Source organism: Megalops cyprinoides, chromosome 25 (genome assembly GCF_013368585.1).
Source record: "Megalops cyprinoides isolate fMegCyp1 chromosome 25, fMegCyp1.pri, whole genome shotgun sequence".
Lineage (NCBI taxonomy): Eukaryota > Metazoa > Chordata > Actinopteri > Elopiformes > Megalopidae > Megalops > Megalops cyprinoides.
This window is the reverse complement of record NC_050607.1, coordinates 15,086,014-15,109,251: the sequence shown is the minus strand read 5'-3', so window position 1 is coordinate 15,109,251 and position 23,238 is coordinate 15,086,014. Positions and strand designations below refer to the sequence as shown.

The following is a 23,238-nucleotide window of genomic DNA, read 5'->3' as shown; positions in this document are numbered from 1 at the left end:
GTACGTTCTTGCAGGTGGTAAGGGTTTGCAGTACTAAGCCGCACAGTAAAATTAATTTTGTATGTTTTTAGGACATGAAGATGCTTTCTTCGCGGTGCATGTGTAACAAAAGATGACCTACCACTCGGAATACTGTCATACACAAAAAATAGGAGCGTATAGAATATATAATGAGCGGGGAGTTGTTGAGCGTGAGGAGAGCTGCGGTCCGCGCACCCCATTGGCTACACCTAGCGCGTGGTTTAGTGGGAAGGAAAGAAGAGGGTTACGTACAAAGCATGGATCACATGAAGAAGTACAAGACGTTCCCGAATCACTGTAAAAAGTGTCCTGAGATCGCTGGTTTGCGAGCAATGTAGTTTATTGTACAGAGAGTGATTCGAAGTAAAATTATGACAAAGGCGTTTTACTTGTCTGAATATTTGTACGGTTTTTAAGTAAACACAAAGTGGGTAATTTGGAGAAGCGTTGCTGTTTTGGTAAGGTCGGTTTTCGGAGAGATGTTTGACCTAAAAGATGGATGGAATATCTCTTTTGCCGGTTGCGGGTTTTTGGGTATCTATCACATCGGTGTTGCCAGTTGTCTATTGGAACAAGCACCCTACCTTGTTAAAGGAGCCTCAAAAATCTACGGGGCTTCAGCTGGTGCGCTCACAGCGTCGGTGCTGGCCAGTGGTGCGTCCATAGGTAGGTTTACCCTTAAGCATAGTCCCATACGTTTGCATGGTTAGAAAAGTTTTTCTTTGTGTTTAACAGATTCTGATCAGAAGTAAAACGTTAAAGAGTGGAGCAGTGTGAAATATCCTCATTAAGACCTTTGACCCTGAATACGTTGTCTTAAAATAGGATGCTGTTCTAAAAACCGAATATCTTGCATCCATATGTCTGCATTGGTCATGAGTGCAGATAGTTCCAAATGATTTTTAATCGGCGAGTAATGATTTTATGGAGTGCATCGAATTACAGAGGTTCCGATTCCACATTCTCACCGTTTTTGTTGGGCTTCATCCCTCCTCGTGTAATTTTGACCTCCATTTTTTTATATTATTAGAAAATATAGGTCTGTCTCGTGGATATGTCGGGGTTTTTGCATAAGATATATTTTGGGTTTCTTGACTGAGAGTGCTAGATGCTTCCATGTGGGCACAGCATAATTTACACAGGGATCGGAATTATGTGAGTAGTACATCCAACTAAAAAAAACTGTTTCATTACTTTTGTTTTTGCGTGTCGACCTCGTAACACCACGTTTTATTATTTCCAACATCAAGAAAGCTGTTGTTGAGTTAGTCACGGTCAACGATGTTTGGAGAGTTCGTACTCGTCCGGCTCGTACTAAATGTGGCGCCCGCCCGCTTCAGACTGAACCCACCGGTCACCCAACGTGACGGAATAATTTGCTCACACCCGTCGTCTGCTGGCCCTCTTTCGATCTATGCATCTGGGACTGTGTCGCTTTCAATGGAGGTTTATACTGTCCACACAAAATTAGTCTCAACTTCTGCCTTAGTTATTTTTATGTATGTTGAGTATAGTATTCCCTAAATGCCGTAGAGTAATGTTCAGGTTATATAACTGCAGAACAGTTTCACTTTCTTCAACCAGGAATCACCTAAAAATACACTTTAGAGAAAATATTTTCGACCATGCCGATGTATGCGTATGTTATTTACACAAGCAACTATACACTGTTATCACTCATATGGACAACAAAGGAGGAGGTATGACTGGTAATTAGTTAATTAAGTGAAATAGTCGCATAGCCTAGTGATCCGCATCGCTGAATTTACATTTTAATAACACTGAAATACAATGCAATTCCTATTTTGTCCCTCAAAATCTCTAAGGCATTTGAACAGAAATGGTCGGATCTTGCGGGTATCTGTTGCCGGTTTTGCTCTGTCACCTTGAGGGGAGTGTTGTTGGGAGTGAGCTGTTTAGAGAGTCAGGGCGCTGCACTGACCGATAGTGGTACAGCGGATTCCCTCGCGTGAGACGATCGCTGTTTGCTCTGGATGTCATTGGCTGCTGAGGTGTAAGCCGAGGAAAGGAGGACTTAGGTGGGTCTCTGGGTTCTGCTTAGGTGTCCGAGTTCACTGTGAGTCAATGACATGTATGGGAGTCCGCGCTATCGGGCCACGCTCACTGTGCGCTTCTGGGCTATTTTTCCCAGATAAGACTTTCTCAGAAGCGTAGGTCACTTCGTAACATTATCTCCGTTCTCGGCGAGTGTATCATGTTACATGGTCCCTAACCACTGTTACGCAATATGTTTTCTGTGCATTTTCGGGTGTGCTTTGGGCAAACGTATACTTTCTTGGAATGCGTATGAGTTTATCTGCGGTTGTCGTAGTTCTGTCGTAGGAATGCATATGATTTGGTCCACTGATAAAAGATCATATAACAATTTCGAAAAAAAGATGAGTCCAAACATTCAACAGTTTCAAAATTAGGTTAGATTAGATTAAACTTTATTGTCATTGTGCAGAGTACAGGTACAAAGCCAATGAAATGCAGTGAAAATACTACCTGCATCATTGAAATGACGGTAGATTGCTGGCAAGCATAGCTAACTCAAATATGTCACCAAAGGTGTAAACGCTAATCAGAGAGGAATTATCGGTTAGGATCTCAGTTTTCAGGAAGGCCATTAACAAGCGGTGAACCCATGGCAGCAAATCGAAAAAGAAATATGTTTTTAATAGGAGCAGATTATGTTCTCATTGCAGCCTATTGAGAAACTCTGTGCTTTCAGACCATAAAAATGTATCAACATTAAACCATATCAACCCATGAACAATAAAGTAAAGAAATACAAGGCTACTATCCAGTGTATATTCTTATTTGTTCCTGTCACCCCCATGAAGGAGGCAAAGTAATAAAATAATCTCCAGCAAATCAGATTTTATTGACAGTTTCAATTTATGATATTATGACCTGCCTAATGGCTCACGGGGTCTTTTTTTCTGTTTGTCCGTTGAAGACAAGTGCTGTGAAGATGTGATAGGGATGGCCAAGGAGGCCCGAAAGAGGAATCTGGGCCCGCTGCACCCGAGTTTCAACCTGGTGAAGGTCCTGCGGGCGGGGCTGAACCGGGACCTGCCGAGCGACGCCCACGTCGTGGCCAGTGGGCGTCTCTGCGTGTCGCTGACACGCGTGTGCGACGGGGAGAACGTGCTGGTGTCCGAGTTCAGCTCCAAGGAGGAGCTCATCCAGGTGAGCGCGCCGACCACCAGGGGGCTCCACTGCTCACAGCCTATGCTCACTGCGACCTGTATGCAATACCAGTTTGTCGCCTAGACAGTTGCCACCATGTTGAACTATTACTGCAGCTCTGGCAGCACTGATGTTGGTGTATGTTAAGCATAGCTATGATCAATACTCGTGAGAAGACATTAAGGCACAAGTTGAGACAGGTATAGTGCAAGTATTCTGAGCTCAGAAGAATAATTGACTTCAGCTTGCACATTGTAGATGGTTTCTTTAGTTTAACTTGATGTTTTAGAACCATACTGGACTCTTGCCCACTGTCTGGTCCAGACGGGGTTTAAGCTGGCCGGTTATTCCTCCAGCAGCACGGGAACTGAACAGGTCCCTCTCTGGTCTCTCTACAGGCTCTGGTCTGCAGCTGCTTCATCCCCATCTACTGCGGTCTGATCCCCCCCTCTTTCCAAGGAGTGGTAAGTGCCCACCCCTCCACTGAGCATGCACAGGAACAGGCTTTCTGTCTGGCCTGGCAAACTACCAGTTCAGCTAGCAGGCCAGTGAGAAACATGCAAGTCAATCATTTACTCACTGTAGGGACTTCCCATACATGTAGGTCAGTATATGTGCCCTCCAAGGCAACAGAGGGAACACAACCCAGAACTATACGTGCCAAACGTACGTACGCAAAGCAATGGCTTTTGTGTTTCCGCGGCGACGGTTGCTATGGCAACAGTGAAACCGGTCGTTTTCGGTTGCAGCAGGGGCAGTTGAGACCTGCGCAGAGCTAAACAGGCGTGCCCGTCCTTCTGATGGTCCTTCTACGATGGCTGTTGTGGAAGAGTCTCAGAGGCAGTGCCCGCTGTTACATGGAAGTTCTGTCCTTTGGGGCTCCGACTGTCGTCTGTGTGGAGAGGCGACTTGTAGGTTGTGTTTCGGCTTAGCTCCCCTCCGTTTCATTCGCATGTTAACCGAAGCGTGTGACAGCAGCTCACGAGGACCACCGCAGGTGTTAAAACAGGAAGTGGGAAGTCTGTGGTCACATGCTCTGAACATGGACTGAGTTCCCGCACCGTGTGTAAATATGACAGCAGAAAAGTGCTTTTGTCCGCGTTTGCCAATGCCTACGCATGTTGTCAAATGTTACTATTTTGGAACGTTGCTGCTGAAACCAGTTATTTCTATTATTAACTCAGCAAATCCATTCAGCCCAGCGTTTCTCAAACCTCTCCTGGAGGACTCCTTGTCCTGCATGTTTTAGGTCTCTCCCTGTTCCAACACAGCTGATTTATGTGATCAGTTTGTTATTAAGCAGCTTCAGGAGTTCATAACGAGCTGATCATTTGAATCAGCTGTGTTGGAGCAGGGAGAGATCTAAAACATGCAGGGCAAGGGGTCCTCCAGGAGAGGTTTGAGAAGCGCTGCATTAGACTACTCAATTCTCATTTGTTTAGGTTCTCTGTTCTTCATCTCCTGTGTTGCCAAAGGGCACCTTTAAGCTGTGGGATAAATCAGTACACCCCTTTTTGCATCCCTTGTAGCTCCATATCAACATTCAGTGAAAACATTTTTAAGTTCATGAGGTTTGTGTATTTTTGATCAAGTGAATTGATGGAAAGCAGTACTGTTGATTATTATGGAGGTTCTGGGTTCTTCTGAATGTAGGGTTGGCCTTGTTTAACGTGTCTTTTAATGTGCAGTAAAAAAACGTCTTTCACAGTGGGTTTTCACTGAGCTTCAACATTGAGCACACTAAGGAAAAAAATGATCGTCGATCAAATGTAGTTGCATGGTTACGTAAAATGACCTGATTTTTGTGGGTGTTTCTCACCACAAGATGATTTTAACCAAAGAGGCTGACTGTCAGGTGTCCAGATTCAACAACGTGAGCCAGGGTTCAATGCAACTGTTGAACTCCATGAGACCTGAAACAGCTTTCATAATTTCACCAGTTTAAAACAGCTGTTCAGGTGCTATTAGAGGTCAGTGCTCCAGTAGCCTTAGTTCAAGGTTGCAGCCCTTGCTGAGGTTGATGTAATTGCTCCAATATATTTGTTTGACATGGCACAATAATACTGGTCCTATTCCAAGCTTGGATTGGGGCTAGTAGGTTAAAAATGTTGTAATGTTGTATCTGTTTTACTGGTGCCAGGATTGATTAAGCTTTGACGTGTATTTTTTCACACATTGTAGGTGGGTTTAGACAGATTTTAGGGCAAAGGAATTATAAATCAAAAGTGTAATTATTTTTTTCCTTATTTATACGAACTTTGAAAGTTTCTGGAAGGCAAAGAATAACTGCATGACGTTACGGATAATCAAAAATTCAGTTGAAGTGGTATTACATCTTAGCTACATTTATGCTAGAACATCTGGCTTCCAGGAACCCACTTTCACACACCCTATGACCATGTGAACCGCTGTTCTCAATAGCCATTAACAAGGACTCACCCACGGCAGTATTCACACTCTAATCCTTCCCATAGCTCATTAACAACACAGCTCCTACAACCTCTTCTACACTGTGCCTCTGAGCCTCATACACTACACTTCTAAGGACCTCCTTTCAACTACATTTCCCAGCATTTCATTTACAGTATGTTTCCTGTAACCTCCCTGACACTACGCTTCCCGGGATCTTGTTGCAAGGATCTCATTTACGGTATAATTGTCTTGATTGGAGTCTTCAAGGTTAAACATACTCATTGCCTCAGCATTTAGCTGCCAGCTGTTTCATAGTGCTCTTTTGATCAGCTGCAGATCACATACCTGGCAGCTGGCATGATGAATTTATTAATGGCTCTATCTCTGTAAAGCTTCTTTACCTGTTTTCTTTTATCCAGCCTATGCTGTGTCTGTATTATTCCCTTATAATTTTACGGAGTCCCCCACAAAAACGCTGTTTCCATTTGGAAAGGGAAATTTGCATCACAGAGAAACGTTTCTTGCAAAGAAGCCAAAAAACCAATTAGCCAGCATGTGATTTGCACTCTGTGAATTAGGACTGTGTGAGAAGGCACAAAAGTCCAGGATCGAAGCCAAGTTTGCTAAGAATCGGTAGAGACACGTCTTGCCCGTAGCATGGCCCTTTCCTTACCTCTGCCCCAATTTCACACTCATGATAGTCACATAACTACAGGTCTACGAATTTGAAGCAGTGTATGACTGCCTGAGCGTGCCAGTCCTGTCAAATTGCCCATACTAGAATACATTTTATATCAAGTGGTTTCCAAAAATGCGATGTGAGCCAAATGCCCCAATTCTTCTCTTTGTTTGAGTTGTTTGAGCAGGACTGCACCAAAAATACGTTATCTGAATGTCTGGGAATTTGCTCTATATTTAACATCTGCCAAATTTGCACGGTTTAGTCTTACCGGGTGTTGGCAAACAGAGTAAGTTTAATTCTTTTGTTCGGAATCTTAAGCTCATTGTAATTGCACATTGCTTGATCCAAGTTTCTTTTTTTGATGGTATTACTTGCATTTGACCTGAAAAGAGTGAGGCTGAGATCATGTCATTATGTAAGTGTGAGACTCCGATTGAATATGTGTCAATGTATGACCCGACCTAGCCGACCTGACTAGGTGGACTCAGTGCCCTCCATGAAACTAGAGCTGAGACTTCTCAAATCCCTGCATGTTTTCCTGAAGGTAATACCAGAAAGTTAATAAAATGATAATATTTTCTGGCTCTGCTATGTTAACATTTAAATGAACACTTTTAGAAAAAAATGACAGGAAAAAGAACACAGTTCGGTATTAGGTGTTATATCTTACACCTCTTCTTCCACTATTTATCTTACTGTGATTTCTCCAAAGAGATTTAGAAAACCTGGGAAGGCTTGCTGAATGTCACACTTATACTCATTAATGCAAGAAGCTGAACTGGAGTGATGAGAAGTGCTTATATACCACAGTGAATGTGGGCCTAATTTGTAGACATTCTGGAGAGTAGCCAAGGTTTGCGTAACTACAGTCCTTACAATGTAGAACGAAAGGAACAAGAAGACAGAATGTTAAGATTTTTTTTACTTGTTTCCCCCTTTTCATCCGATGTAGAATTACCAAATGTACTGCCTTAGGCTTGCCTCTCTTCATACCCAAGAGGCCTGTGGCTTCAAACAGCACTGGGGCGTCATGGCTAATCCACCCGTGACATTGTGGGGTGTCATTATGTATGTGTCAGTATGTGGGTCACCCCTTACAGCCAGCGTTGTTACCAGTTGAGCTAAAGGCAAATTGCCCTTAGCCTGTCGGCAACAACGCTACTTAACCAGGTCTCGGGGGAACGACGTAGCTGCTGCAACTGCTCGGCTACCTGCTACCCGCTACCTAAGGCTTTATGCAGGACTCACACAAGCTAATCACTTCAGCTCTGCTATAATTACTCACATGACTATGAAGCTATGAAGGCTCTGCATTTTTGTCATTTTTTTGAAGGCATATTGTGAATATGTAAACATAGCAGATGAAGCAGATGTTGCTCATTTTCGGATGCACGGTACTTCAGTCCACCCCCACATCCTCAACTTTGTTTTGTTTTCCCTTTTTTCTGTGGATAGGAAGTTTATCAGAGATGTAGTTCCCGTGAACAACCTCTTGCATGTAAAATAAACAGGGATGTTTTGTTTTGGAGAGGCACGGCTGATTCCCCCCTCTCTTCCTGCCAGCGCTACGTGGATGGCGGCATCAGCAACAACCTGCCGCAGTCCGAGCTGAGGAACACCATCACCATCTCGCCCTTCTCGGGCGAGAGCGACATCTGCCCGCGGGACAGCTCCTCCAGCTTCCACGAGGTGCGCTTCACCAACACCAGCATCCAGATGAACCTGGGGAACATGTACCGCCTCAGCAGGGCACTTTTTCCCCCTGAGCCTAAGGTGAGCCTCCGAAATCTTCACACACTCACTAACATACACCCCATAGAATAGACGATTCCATGGCCCAAAGGAACATGACTTCTCCCGTGGAATCCCAGCAATACTACTGCAAACCCCTTAGTTACATTCTGTTTTAAGTCATCCTACTCCTGGAGCCCCCCTGTCCTGCATATCTTCTGTCGATCCTTGCTCCAAGCACACCTGATTGAAATTAGTGTGATTAACATGCTTTTGATTAGGTGTGCTCAGCTAATCAGAAGTGCTGCTGATGAGTTCAGTCAGGTAGGTAGAGCAGGGAAAGATGGAAAACATGCAGAGCAGGGGGCCCCAGGAGCAGGATTGAGAATCACTGTTTTAAGTGATCTCAGATCAGCCAGAATGTTGAATCTGCCTGCCAGGTGTTTTCTCAGTGTTGTGAATGCACCGTTATTGCAACATGCGGCTTGTTGTGACTCTGGGTATAACGTCTAAGAAGATGCCCAAAATCATATGTGAGATCAAGATATACTCTCTTTTAAACGACTGAAGGAGATGCACTCCTTTCACTCTACCCCTCGCTGGTGACTCAAAACACTTGACAATGACATTTGACAGCTGACAGGAGACGACAATAAATGGCAGCAATCAGTGGCAGGATAGCTGTTCTGGAAAAGGTCTGTGAATGTCATACTCAAAGACTAGTAAAAGAGGGAGCAAACCAAACTGCAACAGGCCGCCGGATCTCCAGTCATCCAGATTAATAGTTTCACTACAGTTGGATTCAGTATGGAAAACAAATCCAAAGTAATGGTGAGAGAATGGGTCACGGCTCACTCCATTAGATGGGAGACTGAAAGGATTGTGGGTAAAACCATGCCCATACAGTTCTAGTGTAAATGTAGTATGACCAGCAGGGGTGCTGATATGGAAAACTATTTGCCGATCTGCCCACAATAATCGTGCTGACCAGGAGGGAATGGAGTTCATCGTATTGCGAGATGAATCCAAATCATCGTTGGTCATGTAATCATCCATCCTAACATGGATTTGATCTGTTTTCTGGGACAGGTGTTGGCAGAGATGTGTCAGAATGGCTACAAGGATGCTCTTCGCTTCCTCAGAGAGAACAGTAAGGATTCTTCTCTCTGTGTGAGATATGAAAACTCATTGCTTCAAGTGCCAGGGGATCACATGGTCAACTGCAATATACACAAGCTGTTGTCTCTGTCACTTCAGGTATATACTGTACATTTAATACAGGAATGTTTGCTTTCTAGTGGCCACATCAAAGCATTACAATCTGATATCAAGATACTAGTCTGTGCCAAGATTGTGACTCAGTAAATTGTTCAGGGGAATATAATGAGTTATTTAAGGTGTATGATGAAGCTGTTGCTGCAGTATAAATGATCACTGAGATGATTATGTAGTTTCAGGTGATGGTGCTCTGGGGTGTATCTTCAGTGATTCTGCTAGATGTTTGGGGCTTTCGACATCGTGCAGGCTGGTTCTATCAGGTATTGGCTGTGGCTGACTGTTTGCCGATCTGTTTCAGACCTCCTGAAGCTAGAATGTCCGTCTGCGGGCCCCCCTGTGGGGGACGCCATGCACCCCGCTCCCGCCTGCTGCTGCTCCGGAATGAGTAGCTGCCAGGAGCCCGTCGTCACGGAGACCACCAAGGAGTGGGTGCTGCGGAGGCTCCGCCTCCTGCGGAAGCAGCACTCGTGGTTGGACGAGAAGATTGTGGACAACCTGCCGCCCCCACTCAAAAAAGGCAGGTGGAGCTTTCTTACCCAGCGGGTTTCAATGGGGCCCTGCTGGTTTGTGCTGATCATGTAATTTCTTATCTGTAGCTGCTGTGAGGTCATATTACATGCTTTTCCCGTGTCCAGTCCTGTAATTGTTCACAAAGATTTAGCATTAAAGAAGCCCTGTAGTTTTGTCTTCTGAGGACAGTATGCTGATTGCTTTCTGTCAAGTCTGCATTGAAGTTATGTTTTTGACACTGGCATGTTTGTGTGGCATGTTTTTGCATAACCTAATATTGTGATACTGTGTTTTCTGTTATATCCTAGTTTAGAATGTTCTCTCTCTTCTGGTTTGAAGTTGTCTTGCGTGTGTGTTTTTGGCTGTGTGAGCATCTTAGTGTTTGTGTAATGACTGGGTTGACTATTTGAGTATTGAGGTTGTTTTGACTGCACTTGCATATTTGTTGTATGAGTATTGATAGTATTTGTGTTATGACTGTGTATTGGCTGTGTGAGTGTTGATAGGTGTTTGTGTAATGGCTGTATGAGCATGGTTGGTATCTGTGTATTGGGTGTGTATTGGCCATGTGAGTATAGGTGGTGTGTGTATATTGGATGTGTGAGTGTTGATAGTGTGTGTGTATTTGCTGTATGAGTATGGTTGGTGTCTATGTATTGGCCATGTGGGTATAGGTGGTGTCTATGTCCTCACTATGTTCTTGCTTGTGTTGGCAGTGTTCTGCAAAGCATGCAGGGAGAAGCACGGGCTGTATAACCAGGTGACAGACCTGCTCCCTGTGCGCATGGCCTCCTACATGCTGCTCCCCTACACCCTCCCTGTGGAGTCAGCCTACTCCGTCGCTCAGAGGTAAGAGCGCCATCGGCTGCATGCATGTACACACACTCTTGGGGAACTGCCTCTCAGCTGCTCAGCCAAAAAAGAATTCTCATGGCACAATTCTTCCACCTAGTGGTTACTGCCTGAAATTACAGTTCTATCAACTATGGATACCTGATGAGGGATTAATATTTTTCATGTGAGTTGTCATGGTCAAGTTACCAGGCTGTTCCAGTAGATAACAGAGTAGCCTGATGATTTTAGTGTAGTATGCTGTAACAGTAATGTTCTCTGTTATTTTTCAGTTCTATATCAATAATGTGTTGTGTGTCTGTGCTGTAATAGTAGTGTAGGGTGTGCCAGTGTTATAACAGTAATGAAGGGTATGTCAGTGCTGTAACAGTAATGATGGGTGTGTCAGTGCTGTAACAGTAATAAAGGGTATGTCAGTGCTGTAACAGTAATAAAGGGTATGTCAGTGCTGTAACGGTAATGTATTGTGTGCTAGGCTGGTGGAGTGGATTCCGGACGTGACTGAAGACGTGCGGTGGCTCTGTGGCATGGCGGGCACTGTGTATAAGCAGGCATGGAAAGGAACAGGCCCAGATCCAGCCAGGTGAGAAAGTCATGCATGGAGTCACACCTCTTACAACCTTCTAACAAGCAAGGGTAACATAGTGGGCGGCAGTGTAGCATAGTGGTTAAGGAGCAGGACTCATAACCGAAAGGTTGCCGGTTCAATCCCGCTGGGACACTGCTGCTGTATCCTTGGGCAAGGTACTTAACCCACAACTGCCTCAGTAAAAATATCCAGCTGTATAAATGGATAACATTGTAAAACAACTGTAACCTATGTAAGTCGCTTTGGATAAAAGCGTCTGCCAAATGAATAAATGTAAATGTAAACATGGAAAAGGCTTTTTAATGCAGAGATTTACTTGCAGTCGAGCCTTTGAGCTGAAGAACCTGCTGTGCCCCTCCTACAATGGTTCATACATTGATATGGCACATATACTGAGTGCATTCAGTTCTTATTCCCACACTAAGCAAGTATTGCACTCTAACTATTGCAAGATATTTAATTACAGGGCAAAACATGGGTGTAAGAATTAAACTATTACCAGAATCTTTCATTGAAATGCATAAGTTGCATTTTAACATTGTTCTCTACATTGTAGTTGCATTTTAAACATGTTTTTTACAGCATCAAGCATGACAGACCTGTACTCATTTTAGTGTTGGGGATCCACGAATCATTGCATGGATGAATTAATGGGTTTGTTTTTCCAGTGAGGCATCTCTGCGGAAGTGCCTGAGTGTACCCCCAACGTTGGATCTGTCGGGGCCCCACATGGAACAGAACCCATACCAGCCGCTCTCTTCTGTGGACCTCCCTACCTGTTACTGGGACTTCGCCAGCTCCCCGCCCCTGCCCCCCACCCCCAGTCCCTCCATCAGCCCCAGGACCCCCAGCCACGCCCCCAGGCAGATCTGCTTCTTCGTTGGCTCGGAAGACGAGTTTGACCCCCACAGCCCCGAATACACAGACTTTTCACCAAAGACCCACAGCTGGTTTCATGGCTGCCACCTATGACCAGCTGTGACCTTGTGACCTTTTGACCATGTGACCCCTCTCTGTATTGTTACACTAAATGTATGGTTATGACTGCTGTGTGACCTCATTTTAGGAGCTGGAACCATAGGCAAGATATTGATATGGATGGATCAAATTACGGTTATGACACCCCACCAGTCACAGCAGGCGCAGGCAAAAACACTTAATTCAATGGACAGAGGTGCTGGGACTCACTCAAACCAAAGATTTATGTGTCTCTTGTAAATATACTTTGACCTCACTTTTTCTGTCTGACTTGATAACTTGACACCTTGCTGTTGTTGTCGCTCTGTATTACAGATATTAATTTGTGTTGCAAACAGTTTTCCAGCAGCATTTTCCCAAATGCTCACAAAAATATCTGGCTATGCCTCTGTCACCTTTACGAGCAGAGGCCTTGTAGACACACAGTGCCTTAAAGCTGTCTCAAAGTGCCTTTAACACTTCTGTGCACGCCAAACACTTTGAAGGACTTTATAAAAATGTGAAATGGGGTTCAGATGCAGGGAAAATTCGTATTAATACATAACATTCTCACAAATGTGTCCATAACATTACATTATTGTCACATTTTACTGTTAGCTTTTCAGATGGTGTTATCAAGGCAAACTCAGCTTCTTAATGTATTATATCCTTGATAACACAATTATATATATATATGTTTTTTTGTTCATGTAGCAGGAGAGGTACAGTGCCTTGCTGTGGTCCAACCCTCTAATCCCACACTGCCTTTTTCTCATTCTTACGTTGGCAGAGCAGTGAATTAGCTGGATTGTGTCTTTTCACACTTGTTTGTAGCCCTTGTCTATCTATGGCTGTAGCTATCAACTCTGAAGAGTTTTTATAACCCGTCAAAACAAAAATATGCAAACCTGTAGGAAATATTTACCTCAGCTTTAACCCCAAAATTGTTGGGGAAACGGGAGGTTACATGCAGTGTTAGTTTCCGTTTCGGGCAGGATTAGTACTGTATGACTGTACTCCATACTGTAAAAGAGAAGCGCTCAGTCCCATCCGCTGCACTTTCACTGTATTGCTGTACTGTTCTGTCAAAGTGACAATGCTGCTACAGCTTTGTGATGAGGTTAAGTGTTCACTGGGCTGGGATTGCGCTCTCTGTCTGTGCAATAAATGTTATTATGGTTAATAATCACAACTTCTTTTGTGTGCAAATGTCAAAGGGTATGTGTGTACTTTCAATTGTCAACAATTAAGTCCCAGAGCTTGAATACCACTTTTTGACTCACTAGTGTTGAGTAATAGTATATGTTCTGCCATTTTGAATATATATATATATATATATGTATATTTCTTTTGAATATATATATCTCCCCACTTTAATGTAAACTTAATGTTCTTTGGTGTGAGGTTATTAAGTTCTGAAATTGCACATCTACAAATGAAAGGAATTCTAGATTTATTGGGTTTATTATCGATGTGGATTGCCTCACAGAAGCTATAAATCCAAAAACAAGAAGTGTATGGCAAATAAACGCGCAGCGATTCCAATGACATTTATTTACATTGCCCATGAAAGTGTCCTCAGTCTTTACTAAACATCATTATTAAACATAAAATAATCCCAAAATGGTTCCGGTGATAGCATGTCATTATCTGTGGTTCATTATCCAGCCTGAGGTATGATCAAATGAACCACGTTATTGACCACGGTGTAAAGTTGTTAAAACCACAGTATAACAAAGTTACCTTAGTTGATTCTGTGTTCATGAGTGTCCGCTTAGTGCAGGAGCTGCGTGGATACAGCTTCTGCCCTTAAATGATGCTCGTGAACATGCATGTTATGCTATTTTCTGATGTCAAAGACAGTGTAATGTCAGCATCTGGTTCTGGATCAGAATGAAAATTACTCCAAATGGCTGGGGTGAGGGTTGGGGTTGAACAATCGGATCTTAGATTTGCTGACCGGATGGCCCTCTTGACTGGGCAACATTTTAAATAGGATGTAGTGACTGTGGGCCATTGGCCGCGGATGAAAACAATGGGAAGGTAAGGGTTCTGGGTAAGCCAATAGCGCGTCATAGCAAGTGTATAAAAGTTTCCCGAACGTCGCATGCGCGCATCATCGCCGGTCCAAGCCAGCTTGCCTTTCACCAGCAGTGGCGTTTGCGTATGATGCCCACCGTTATGACAACTTGTTACACGTTTTGTGAAATTATTTTTTGAATAACCCCTGCGTGCAAATTTAAGCGTTTGATTAAGAGATGATTGACGTAAAAGGAGAATGGAACATTTCTTTAGCCGGTTGCGGGTTTCTGGGCGTCTATTACGTCGGACTTGCTAGCTGTTTCTTGGAACGAGCCCCTTTCATCATAAAAGAAGCTAACAAGATCTGCGGGGCCTCATCAGGTGCTCTTACAGCCGCGGTGCTGGCCATTGGAATGCCTTTGGGTAGGGTCCGTTTTTCTCCCATACCGCTTGCTCACAATATCAAATTGGACGGTGTTCATATACAGTAATTCATCTTCTATTATGAACAAGACTGGTAATCAAAGTCTCGACCCAGCAGACTTTAGCTCCAACTCTGGTCGTCCTGTCCCCAAACTGATCCAATCTGATCAATGCATCAAATGCATGAATGTTTTGTATCAATCAATCTCTTATCTATCTCAATGACTAGCGCCAACAGAGCTAATTGGCTGTAATGATACGCAGGTGTATTCGCTTCCCAAAACTGCTGGTTTGAGGAATAGATCCATTTCTTGTCACACATGCGTTCAGTATAAGGCATTCAGCGATTGGGAATCCTATTTACTTTTTATTTATGAATGTAGGCTATAATATTTAAAGAAGAACGGGCAATGGAGTTATAAATATAGGACAACCCCGAAGAGGTCTAGCACACACAGATGCTTGGTTGACATTACCCAATTTTGACTCGGCGCACGTGAAAGTCAACAGGTGGATTGTGTCCCGTCATTGACCGACAAAACTCATGTAACTTAATTTCGAAAAATCGTCGGGTAGTGGAGAGCGTCCCATCCCAAATTCGCTTGTCTTTGTACTTTATGTATAGGATGATATAGTATATTCTGAATACTCTGAGTCTGGGCAGATAAAGAGAACAAGTCTGTTTACCTAACGTGCAAAATGCCCGAAACAGGTTACTGAACTATAATACTTTTTGATTTTTGCGCAGTCGTGAGCAACTGGATATTTATTTGCAGGGTTAATCTTAAAGTGGGTTTTCTGTATTTTTATAAATATTCATCCGGAGAAATGTGTATATATAGCCATCTAAAAGTGCCGATAAGACTAAAATGTTTAACATCAGTCATTGCTCCGTCAATTGGAAAAAGTTGCAGGCTATGCGAGTAGTTCTGAATAGAGGCGCTGCTAAGGTAATGTAATATGACCCATTTAAACAGTTCTGACCCAGTCCAGTGAATGTCACCCATTGTGTGCGAATGCCTCTTGAAGCCAAGTGCTGTGAGGACTTGATGGGAATGGCGAAGGCCGCCAGGAAGCGGCGGCTGGGCCCGCTACACCCCAGCTTCAACCTGGTGAAGACCGTCCGCGACTCGCTGAACCGCGACCTGCCAGCCGACGCCCACCTGCGGGCCAGCGGCCGTCTCTGCGTGTCGCTGACGCGTGTGCGCGACGGGGAGAATGTGCTGGTCACCGAGTTCGCCTCCAGGGAGGAGCTCATCCAGGTGAGTGCGGCTGACCACCAGGGGGCTCCATTGTCCCAGTAGGTCACACAACAAGCTTTGAAGTGATAGCGGTACGATCGGATGAAGGATGATAGTGGGACCACAGAGCAGGAGCCTTCACACAGTCATGCCTCCACGTATTTCTGAGAGGGACTGAAACCACTCTTAGTGGGGCTGGTTTCTCCCCTAGCAGCAGGCGATCTGAACAGGTGTCTGTCTGGTCTCTCCACAGGCTCTGGTCTGCAGCTGCTTCATTCCTGTCTACTCTGGAGTGATCCCTCCCTCTTTCCGTGGAGTGGTAAGTTCAAAACCCTCAAGAAGTGATGTCTGGGATTTTAATACAGTGAAACTGAAGGAATGAAGCCTTTCACAGTGAAGTGAAGTTTCCTGAGGTGATTCTGTGAAAGCATTATTCCACCCCATTCAGACTTGAGAGGGATGATTATTTCTGAATAATCAGCATTAAAATGAGTTCTGCAAAGAGGAGCTGTGGTCACAGCTGTCATGAACCCTTAAAAATGGCATTGGTTTTCCCCCTAACACCCTGCAGTCTCGTGGGCTGTGGGCTGCGGTTCTCCGGCACTGAGAATTTGCGCCAACGTGCGCGTTTTGTCTCCTCTCAGCGGTACGTGGACGGTGCCCTCAGCAACAACCTACCGCTGCACGAGCTGCGGAACTCCATCACCGTCTCCCCGTTCTCCGGCGAGAGCGACATCTGCCCACGCGACAACCCCGCCAACTTCCACACGGTGCGCGTCGGCAACGTCAGCTTCCAGGTCACCCTCAGCAACGTGCAGCGGGTCACCCGGGTGTTCTTCCCACCTGACCCAGAGGTGAGCTGCGCATGTGAATGGCCAGGGCATGTTTCCATAGACACAACTGCAAGTATTCTTTTCTTAAATCCCTCTGCACGGCGCCCCAGAATGGTGGTGTGGGTGCAGAAGCTTGTTGAACTGCATTTACCCCGGAAGTGGGTTCCGTTATGTGAGCCAAGGATACAGCAGTAAAAGAATAGGGGAAGAAAACTTATCTGCTTTCCTTCATTAAAGAAATCTTACCATCTGTTTCCCTTTGGCAGGTATAGTGTTGACCCTGTCTGACTCTCATGGTGTTGAGAGTGTGTGTGAGTGTGTGTGTGTGAGTGTGTGTGAGTGTGTGAGTGTGTGAGTGTGTGTGAGTGTGTGAGTGTGTGTGAGTGTGTGAGTGTGTGTGAGTGTGTGTGAGTGTGTGAGTGTGTGTGAGTGTGTGAGTGTGTGAGTGTGTGTGAGTGTGTGTGTGTGTGTGTGTGTGTGAGTGTGTGTGTGTGAGTGTGTGTGTGTGAGTGTGTGTGTGTGAGTGTGTGTGTGTGAGTGTGTGTGTGTGAGAGAGTGTGTGTGAGAGAGTGTGTGTGAGAGAGTGTGTGTGAGAGAGTGTGTGTGAGAGAGTGTGTGTGAGAGAGTGTGTGTGAGAGAGTGTGTGTGAGAGAGTGTGTGTGAGAGAGTGTGAGTGTGTGTGTGTGAGTGTGTGTGTGTGAGTGTGTGTGTGTGAGTGTGTGTGTGTGAGTGTGTGTGTGTGAGTGTGTGTGTGTGAGTGTGTGTGTGTGAGTGTGTGTGTGTGAGAGAGTGTGTGTGAGAGAGTGTGAGAGAGAGAGGAGAGCGCGATTTGTCAATCCCTGCTGTTAGAATTCAGACTGCATATGATTTATAGTTTCTTCTGAATAGCTTGCTTAAGTGGTATTATCTTGTGTGGTGCATTACCTAGCATACCTAGCCATTCCAGAAAGTATGGATTTTGAACAAACTTCCTCACACTTTGCTTTCATTTGACACAAAAATGCTGTTTGTCAGTTATAGTGTAGCACCACTAATATTTGTGATCCTGCAATGGATATGGTTACTTTTCTGTGACAGGTTCTGGCTGAGATGTGCCAGAATGGATACAAGGATGGGCTGCAGTTTCTCAAAGAGAACAGTGAGTATGACTTTGAGGAGAGCATGACAGAGATTAATTGATTGCCTCTCCTTACTGATAGGAAATGGTGTTTAAAGATGTTTTGGGTGCCACTGGAGGAAGGATTATGATGGCCCATTTGGCTATAGGCCCCTATGGATTGCAGGCTTTTGAAGGGGGGGATTTGTCATTAGCTTGTGGTGTTTGACTGGTTACTGTGATGTATGCTTATAACTGCAGCTTGTCTCATTGATTGTGCTTCAGACCTCCTGAGTTTTGGGTGTCCATCTGTGGGACTGGATGTGAGCGAGTTCAAGGTCCCCGCGCCCACTTGCTGCTCTGAGGAAGAGTATGTCCAGTCGCCACCAGCCATCACCACAGAGACAGAGTCCACCAAAGAGAAGTTGCTACGGAAACTCTGCCCCCAGCTAAAGCAGCACTGGTGGCTGGATTTAGAGATTGTCAACTGTCTTCCACACCCTATTAAAAAAGGTAGGTAAGGACTGCTGTGGTTGAGTTTATAGTGTGTTTGCTGTATGAGTATTAATGGTGTTTGACTGAGGGTCAATGGTGTTATTACTGAATGTGTGCATTGGCTGTGTAAATGTATGTTGTATTTGTGTACTTGCTGTATGAGTATGGTTGGTGTCTATGTATTGGCCATGTGGGTATAGGTGGTGTCTATGTCCTCACTGTGTTCTTGCTTGTGTTGGCAGTGTTCTGCAAAGCATGCAGGGAGAAGCACGGGCTGTATAACCAGGTGACAGACCTGCTCCCTGTGCGCATGGCCTCCTACATGCTGCTCCCCTACACCCTCCCTGTGGAGTCGGCCTACTCCGTCGCTCAGAGGTAAGGGCGCCCCGCATCGGCTGCGTGCATGTACACACACTCACGGGGAACTGCGTCGACCAAAAGATGTGGCAGAACATCTCCACCTAGTGGTTAGTCTTACATTGGTCTTGTGGTTATTGTGTTGAAGCTGCAGTGACTACCCAAGGCATTAGTAATATCTGCCACATTGTTGAATGTTTAATATCGTAATGGTCATAAGGCTGGTGAAGTGAAGTCAGCCCACTATTGCTTGCATAAGAATGGTAAGAACTGCAAACTGGGTGCATCTGGGGTGTGCAGGCGCTTTAATAACGTTACGTGAACGTTCTTTGTCAGGTTGGCACAACGGATACCCAAGTTGTCTGAGGATGTGCAGTGGCTGTTTGGGGTCGCTGGGGTCATGTATGTGCAGGTGTGGAAGGTATTAGGCCCAGTGCCACTCAGGTACGTGTGCATGGTTGACATGCTTATTGTGACTGTGTTCATTCTGAGCAGCAGGAGAGATGGCTGAGTGAATCTGTAACGCCGTTATGTTCTGCAGTGAGGCCCCCGTGTATGTCAGCATGGCCTCAGCTTTGGCTCCTCGGGAGTCGCACAAGGACGTGGGACATCTTCAGCTTTCTGCCATAGAGTTCCACAGCTGTGACCAGGACTGCCCAACCACTCTGCCCCTCCCACCAACTCCTCCCCCAACCCCGCCCTGTGTCTCAACCCAGGAAGCCACACCCCCACACTTAAGCGGATCTCTGGCCACGCTCACAGGGAAGACCGATGCCCCACCCACCCCCAAAGAGATCTGGATGCTCTGTCTCACTTGGGCTGTTGGGTGGCTGAGTCCTTTGACCTTCGACCCAACTTTGTGACCCCACCCTAACACATACACACCCCAGCAACTGCCTGTGAACCACCCTGAAGTTGTACTTCACCATAGAATGCAAAAATAAAATGATCTTGCTGCAGGCCCTGGGTTTTGTTGACTAATGTATTTTTGGAAAGTTGGAGCTATGGGAGGAGAGTGAAATGGGTTGAGAGTGCTGTGTGCTAGGCATGTTCCTCTTTTCTCCAGGTTTCCGTGGTAGCATTCCTTGACTTCCTGTGTGTGGCAGGGTGCCAGCCAGGTTGCAATCGGTTTACTCATCTGACCCCCCCCCTCCTACTCCTTCCTGGGGTGGTCGACCTACTTCTGCTTTTAGAATGTTTCTACTGCATCATGGCACAGTTTATTCAGCAGAGTATGTGTGTTCATGACCAGTGTGATGCACAGATCTAATGTCCATCTATGCATGTTTACAGGATGTGGGTAGTGTCCCCAACCTGTTCTACAGCCAATCCCAAAACTGTTTCACATATGGGTTTAAGTCATGGCGCACTCCATGTATACCGTGAAATGCCAAAATGTCCGAAATGCCCATGAGCTTAATGGGCAATGATATGCATAATTAAGCAGGAGATCCTCCATCTCTTATATCAAGACAGCAAACCATTGGTTTGCATTGGCACACGTATAAATGCGATCTTGAGAAGAAACCACAGCTTGTTTAGCCACCCATATCTTAAAAAAAAAATCCATATCCTAAATGGATCTGTTAGAATTCTCATGCTTAAAGCTTTCAGAGATAAAAACTTGAGCTCATCTGTTTTTTTGGGTTTTTTTTTTTTTTTTTGAGGGGGGGGGCAGGCAACAGTGAGAGGACTGTAACCCCCTTCCAGAGCAAAGGGGGTTCCCTGTAAGAGAGAGAGAGAGCCCCTATCAGAGCAAAGTTCCATTTTTCATGCTGTGCTTGTATTGTAGGTGTGGAAATCAAATTAAATGAAAGGGCATTGTAGGAGGGTGACCTAAGAATGAACTAGTGTTATGACTATCAGAGCATGACCTAAGAATAAACTTTGAATAGCAGAAGTGTAAGCAGGTGAACTTAGACTGAACTGTACAAATTGCAACCATCAATGGAAGATGCTGGGCCATGGTGTATGTGTTGTATGCTAATTATAAGTGCGAAAAGCTCAAATTGCAAGTTGCCTTCCCTGCACGGGATGACATCTGCTTAACTGGCATACAAGTATGCAATCTAGACTTGATTACGTCATGTCTCTGGCCTTTAATAAGAGGTTGTTGAGTGTGGTGCATCTGTTTCACTGTCAGCAAGGTCTCTATATATTCTGCCTGTCCTCTGTACAGGACAGAGTTGGCAGATAGTATGTTTGTGTATGTGTTGGCTCTCCTCTGGCCAGAGTACGAGAATAAAGCTTTGCTCTCCTGAACCAGCCTGAAGGTTCCGTACGAGTTAATCTTCGACAGTAGGCTCGTACTCCACATGGGCACACAATAGGTTGCTTGTCAAAAACTTATGCCTTCCTGTTTGGATAAGGATGTATATTGTATGACAAATGATTCAAGAATCTCTACTAACCTTTCGGTGACCACTGCCCGAGCTCCCCTGAGATGTTAATCTGAGATGTTAAATGCTGGGCATGGATGCCTGTGCTTTCTTAAATTAAGCTTAATGCAAACAAAGCTAGATTTTCAGACGGTGCTGTATTGTTTTATGGCCTGGTCAGGGTGAGGGGTCATGCAAAGTCATACACAGTCCCCCCACCCCCACCTTATCAGGTTGCATAGGCCATATACCCTACATTCTTAAACCAAGATGCTTGCTCTTTAATTACACTAAAGTCATCCTAGAAAACACATTCATGCTATGAGGGTTTGCAGGGGCTGATTAAAGATTGATAAATGTGGTTTCAGTTCCAAATGCATGTGTCCATAAACCCTATTGTTCATCATCAACCTTAATCACTGCTATTCTAAGAAACCTTAAATTACATCCACCTCAAAATCACTAACAAGGAGCACAATTGATATTTGTCTATTGTACTTGAGCTGAATGTGTTATAGATTTTTATTTTGACTCATACCCACACTGTCTTATATGGGTCTTATGGCATGATTCTGTAATGTAATGTAATGTAACGCAGTGAAAAAAGTAGGGGAAAATGATAACAGTGATGGAGCCTGGTAAAACATCTTCTTTTTTAATGTACCTTTCTGCAGCCATGTAATCAGTTTGATTTGTGTCACTATATTTACATGTACTCATTTATTCAGTACATACAAATAGATATTAGTATTGTTTTTCTATCTGTGTATCTAAATTATCTGAATCAGACTTCCTGTCTAACTTCCTCCTTACCTTGTCACCAGATGCTCATATACATAAATCCTAAGCAGCGCCCTTTTTTTTTGTAACTTTGGACGAACAGGTGGCCAATTAATGGTCCCCTGGGAGACAGCCATATTTCCCCTCCTGGCAGAGGTAGTGCTTTAACTCTTCAAGGCCATGAAGGCCCAGAGTCAATGTTGGGTCAACATAAAATAAGCTAAGTGGGCCAGGGGTGGGGGAGCGGGGGATGTCAGGGAATGAAGGTGCCCTGTAGGATTCAATGAGAGACTCATGGTCCACACCTCTGTACTTGAGAGTGTGGTTGTTACCTCTCTCCATATGCATGTGTTCTATTATGCCTTGGTTGCTGTTAGCAGTTCTGTCTCTGCTGGTTCTTGTCTCTAGCAGTTCTGTCTCTGCATTCAGGAGAAGAAAAACAAAATGCAGGTCACATGATCTCACTGAGAGGCCCTGATTGCCTCCCAGGTTGACCTAGTAACTGCTAGACATTCCTGCCAGTCCATCAAGGCCACTATGAATGCACTCACTTTTTGAGTACGCAGTCAACAAAATCTCCCTTTGCGGTCTGTGTAACTGGGTTGGCTGATGCACCGCTCATAAAAGAGCAAGAGAACATTCATACAAAAAAAAAAAAACAATCATGGAAGAGACGCAAATGACACCAGCTGCTCAGCGCTCATCTCGTATTGGCAAGATAGAAAGTTACTGAACTCCCAAAATGACATTTAAACACTCATTCTCAATCATTAAAAGATACAGCCCCAAACATTTCATTTTATAACAAGTCACCTTTGTTTCAATGTACAGCAAAATTCAACAGAGTGATACATATCATACTTTTATGGGGAAGATCAAGGCGTTAGACCCAAAATGTCGAGTGAAATTATCGAGAATGACAGCATAGATTTAAGTCATGCTGGTTTGTGGGGAAAAAAGGTAGTCTGATGCAACACCTTAATGATGCGAAGATGTTTACAAGAAGCAGGTTATACAAAGAAACAAAAAATCTTAGAACGTATATTGTAAGGGGGAACGTATATGATGTAAGGACATTCACTGAATAAATCTGCTTGTTTTCTGGGTCGGGTAAATTATTTCAGTAACACATCTGGTCCTAGCTGAGATAATGCTGAAAACAGTTTCTAGAAGGCCAATAATACAAAAAGATATCGATTTCTTATTATCTAAAGTATTTTTACTTCATTAATTTTACAAGTGGGATTTGAGATGGGGACCTTTGATAAAATAACGTTTTGTGAAAACCTGTAGGAGAGTGAATGCTGAGAATTTCGCGTACCGTCTCCTTTAAGCACCGTTCCCACAATGCACCACGTCACACTTCTGCAGTGGTGTGCGGATTGT

General features: G+C 44.5%; 2 protein-coding genes across 2 annotated transcripts; both read left to right on the top strand.

Moving 5' to 3' along the window:
- The first annotated feature begins 500 nt into the window (after window positions 1-500).
- Window positions 501-12,524, top strand: LOC118772032 (patatin-like phospholipase domain-containing protein 2). Its single transcript, XM_036520271.1, has 9 exons — window positions 501-687; window positions 2,984-3,216; window positions 3,615-3,680; window positions 7,874-8,083; window positions 9,131-9,191; window positions 9,618-9,836; window positions 10,546-10,678; window positions 11,157-11,264; window positions 11,939-12,524. Exons 1-9 carry the CDS (start codon window positions 501-503, stop codon window positions 12,240-12,242), a joined length of 1,521 nt encoding a protein of 506 aa, XP_036376164.1. The 3' UTR covers window positions 12,243-12,524.
- Window positions 12,525-14,485: 1,961 nt separating this feature from the next.
- On the top strand, window positions 14,486-19,557 carry LOC118771724 (patatin-like phospholipase domain-containing protein 2). The gene is made up of 9 exons (XM_036519730.1): window positions 14,486-14,672; window positions 15,702-15,934; window positions 16,167-16,232; window positions 16,558-16,767; window positions 17,824-17,884; window positions 18,128-18,355; window positions 18,580-18,712; window positions 19,031-19,138; window positions 19,236-19,557. The coding sequence occupies exons 1-9, from the start codon at window positions 14,486-14,488 to the stop codon at window positions 19,555-19,557; spliced, it is 1,548 nt and encodes a 515-aa protein (XP_036375623.1).
- The last annotated feature ends 3,681 nt before the right edge of the window (window positions 19,558-23,238 follow it).

What these genes read in the sequence shown, in the direction of transcription:
- LOC118772032 (XM_036520271.1), top strand. Translation starts at nt 501, where the DNA reads ATGTTTGACCTAAAAGATGGATGGAATATCTCTTTTGCCGGTTGCGGG. An exon ending in TTTTTCCCCCTGAGCCTAAG is followed by an intron (nt 8,084 to 9,130) that starts GTGAGCCTCCGA and finishes TTTCTGGGACAG; the next exon opens with GTGTTGGCAGAGATGTGTCA. An exon ending in ACAGGCCCAGATCCAGCCAG is followed by an intron (nt 11,265 to 11,938) that starts GTGAGAAAGTCA and finishes TTGTTTTTCCAG; the next exon opens with TGAGGCATCTCTGCGGAAGT.
- LOC118771724 (XM_036519730.1), top strand. Translation starts at nt 14,486, where the DNA reads ATGATTGACGTAAAAGGAGAATGGAACATTTCTTTAGCCGGTTGCGGG. An exon ending in TCTTCCCACCTGACCCAGAG is followed by an intron (nt 16,768 to 17,823) that starts GTGAGCTGCGCA and finishes TTTCTGTGACAG; the next exon opens with GTTCTGGCTGAGATGTGCCA. An exon ending in TTAGGCCCAGTGCCACTCAG is followed by an intron (nt 19,139 to 19,235) that starts GTACGTGTGCAT and finishes TATGTTCTGCAG; the next exon opens with TGAGGCCCCCGTGTATGTCA.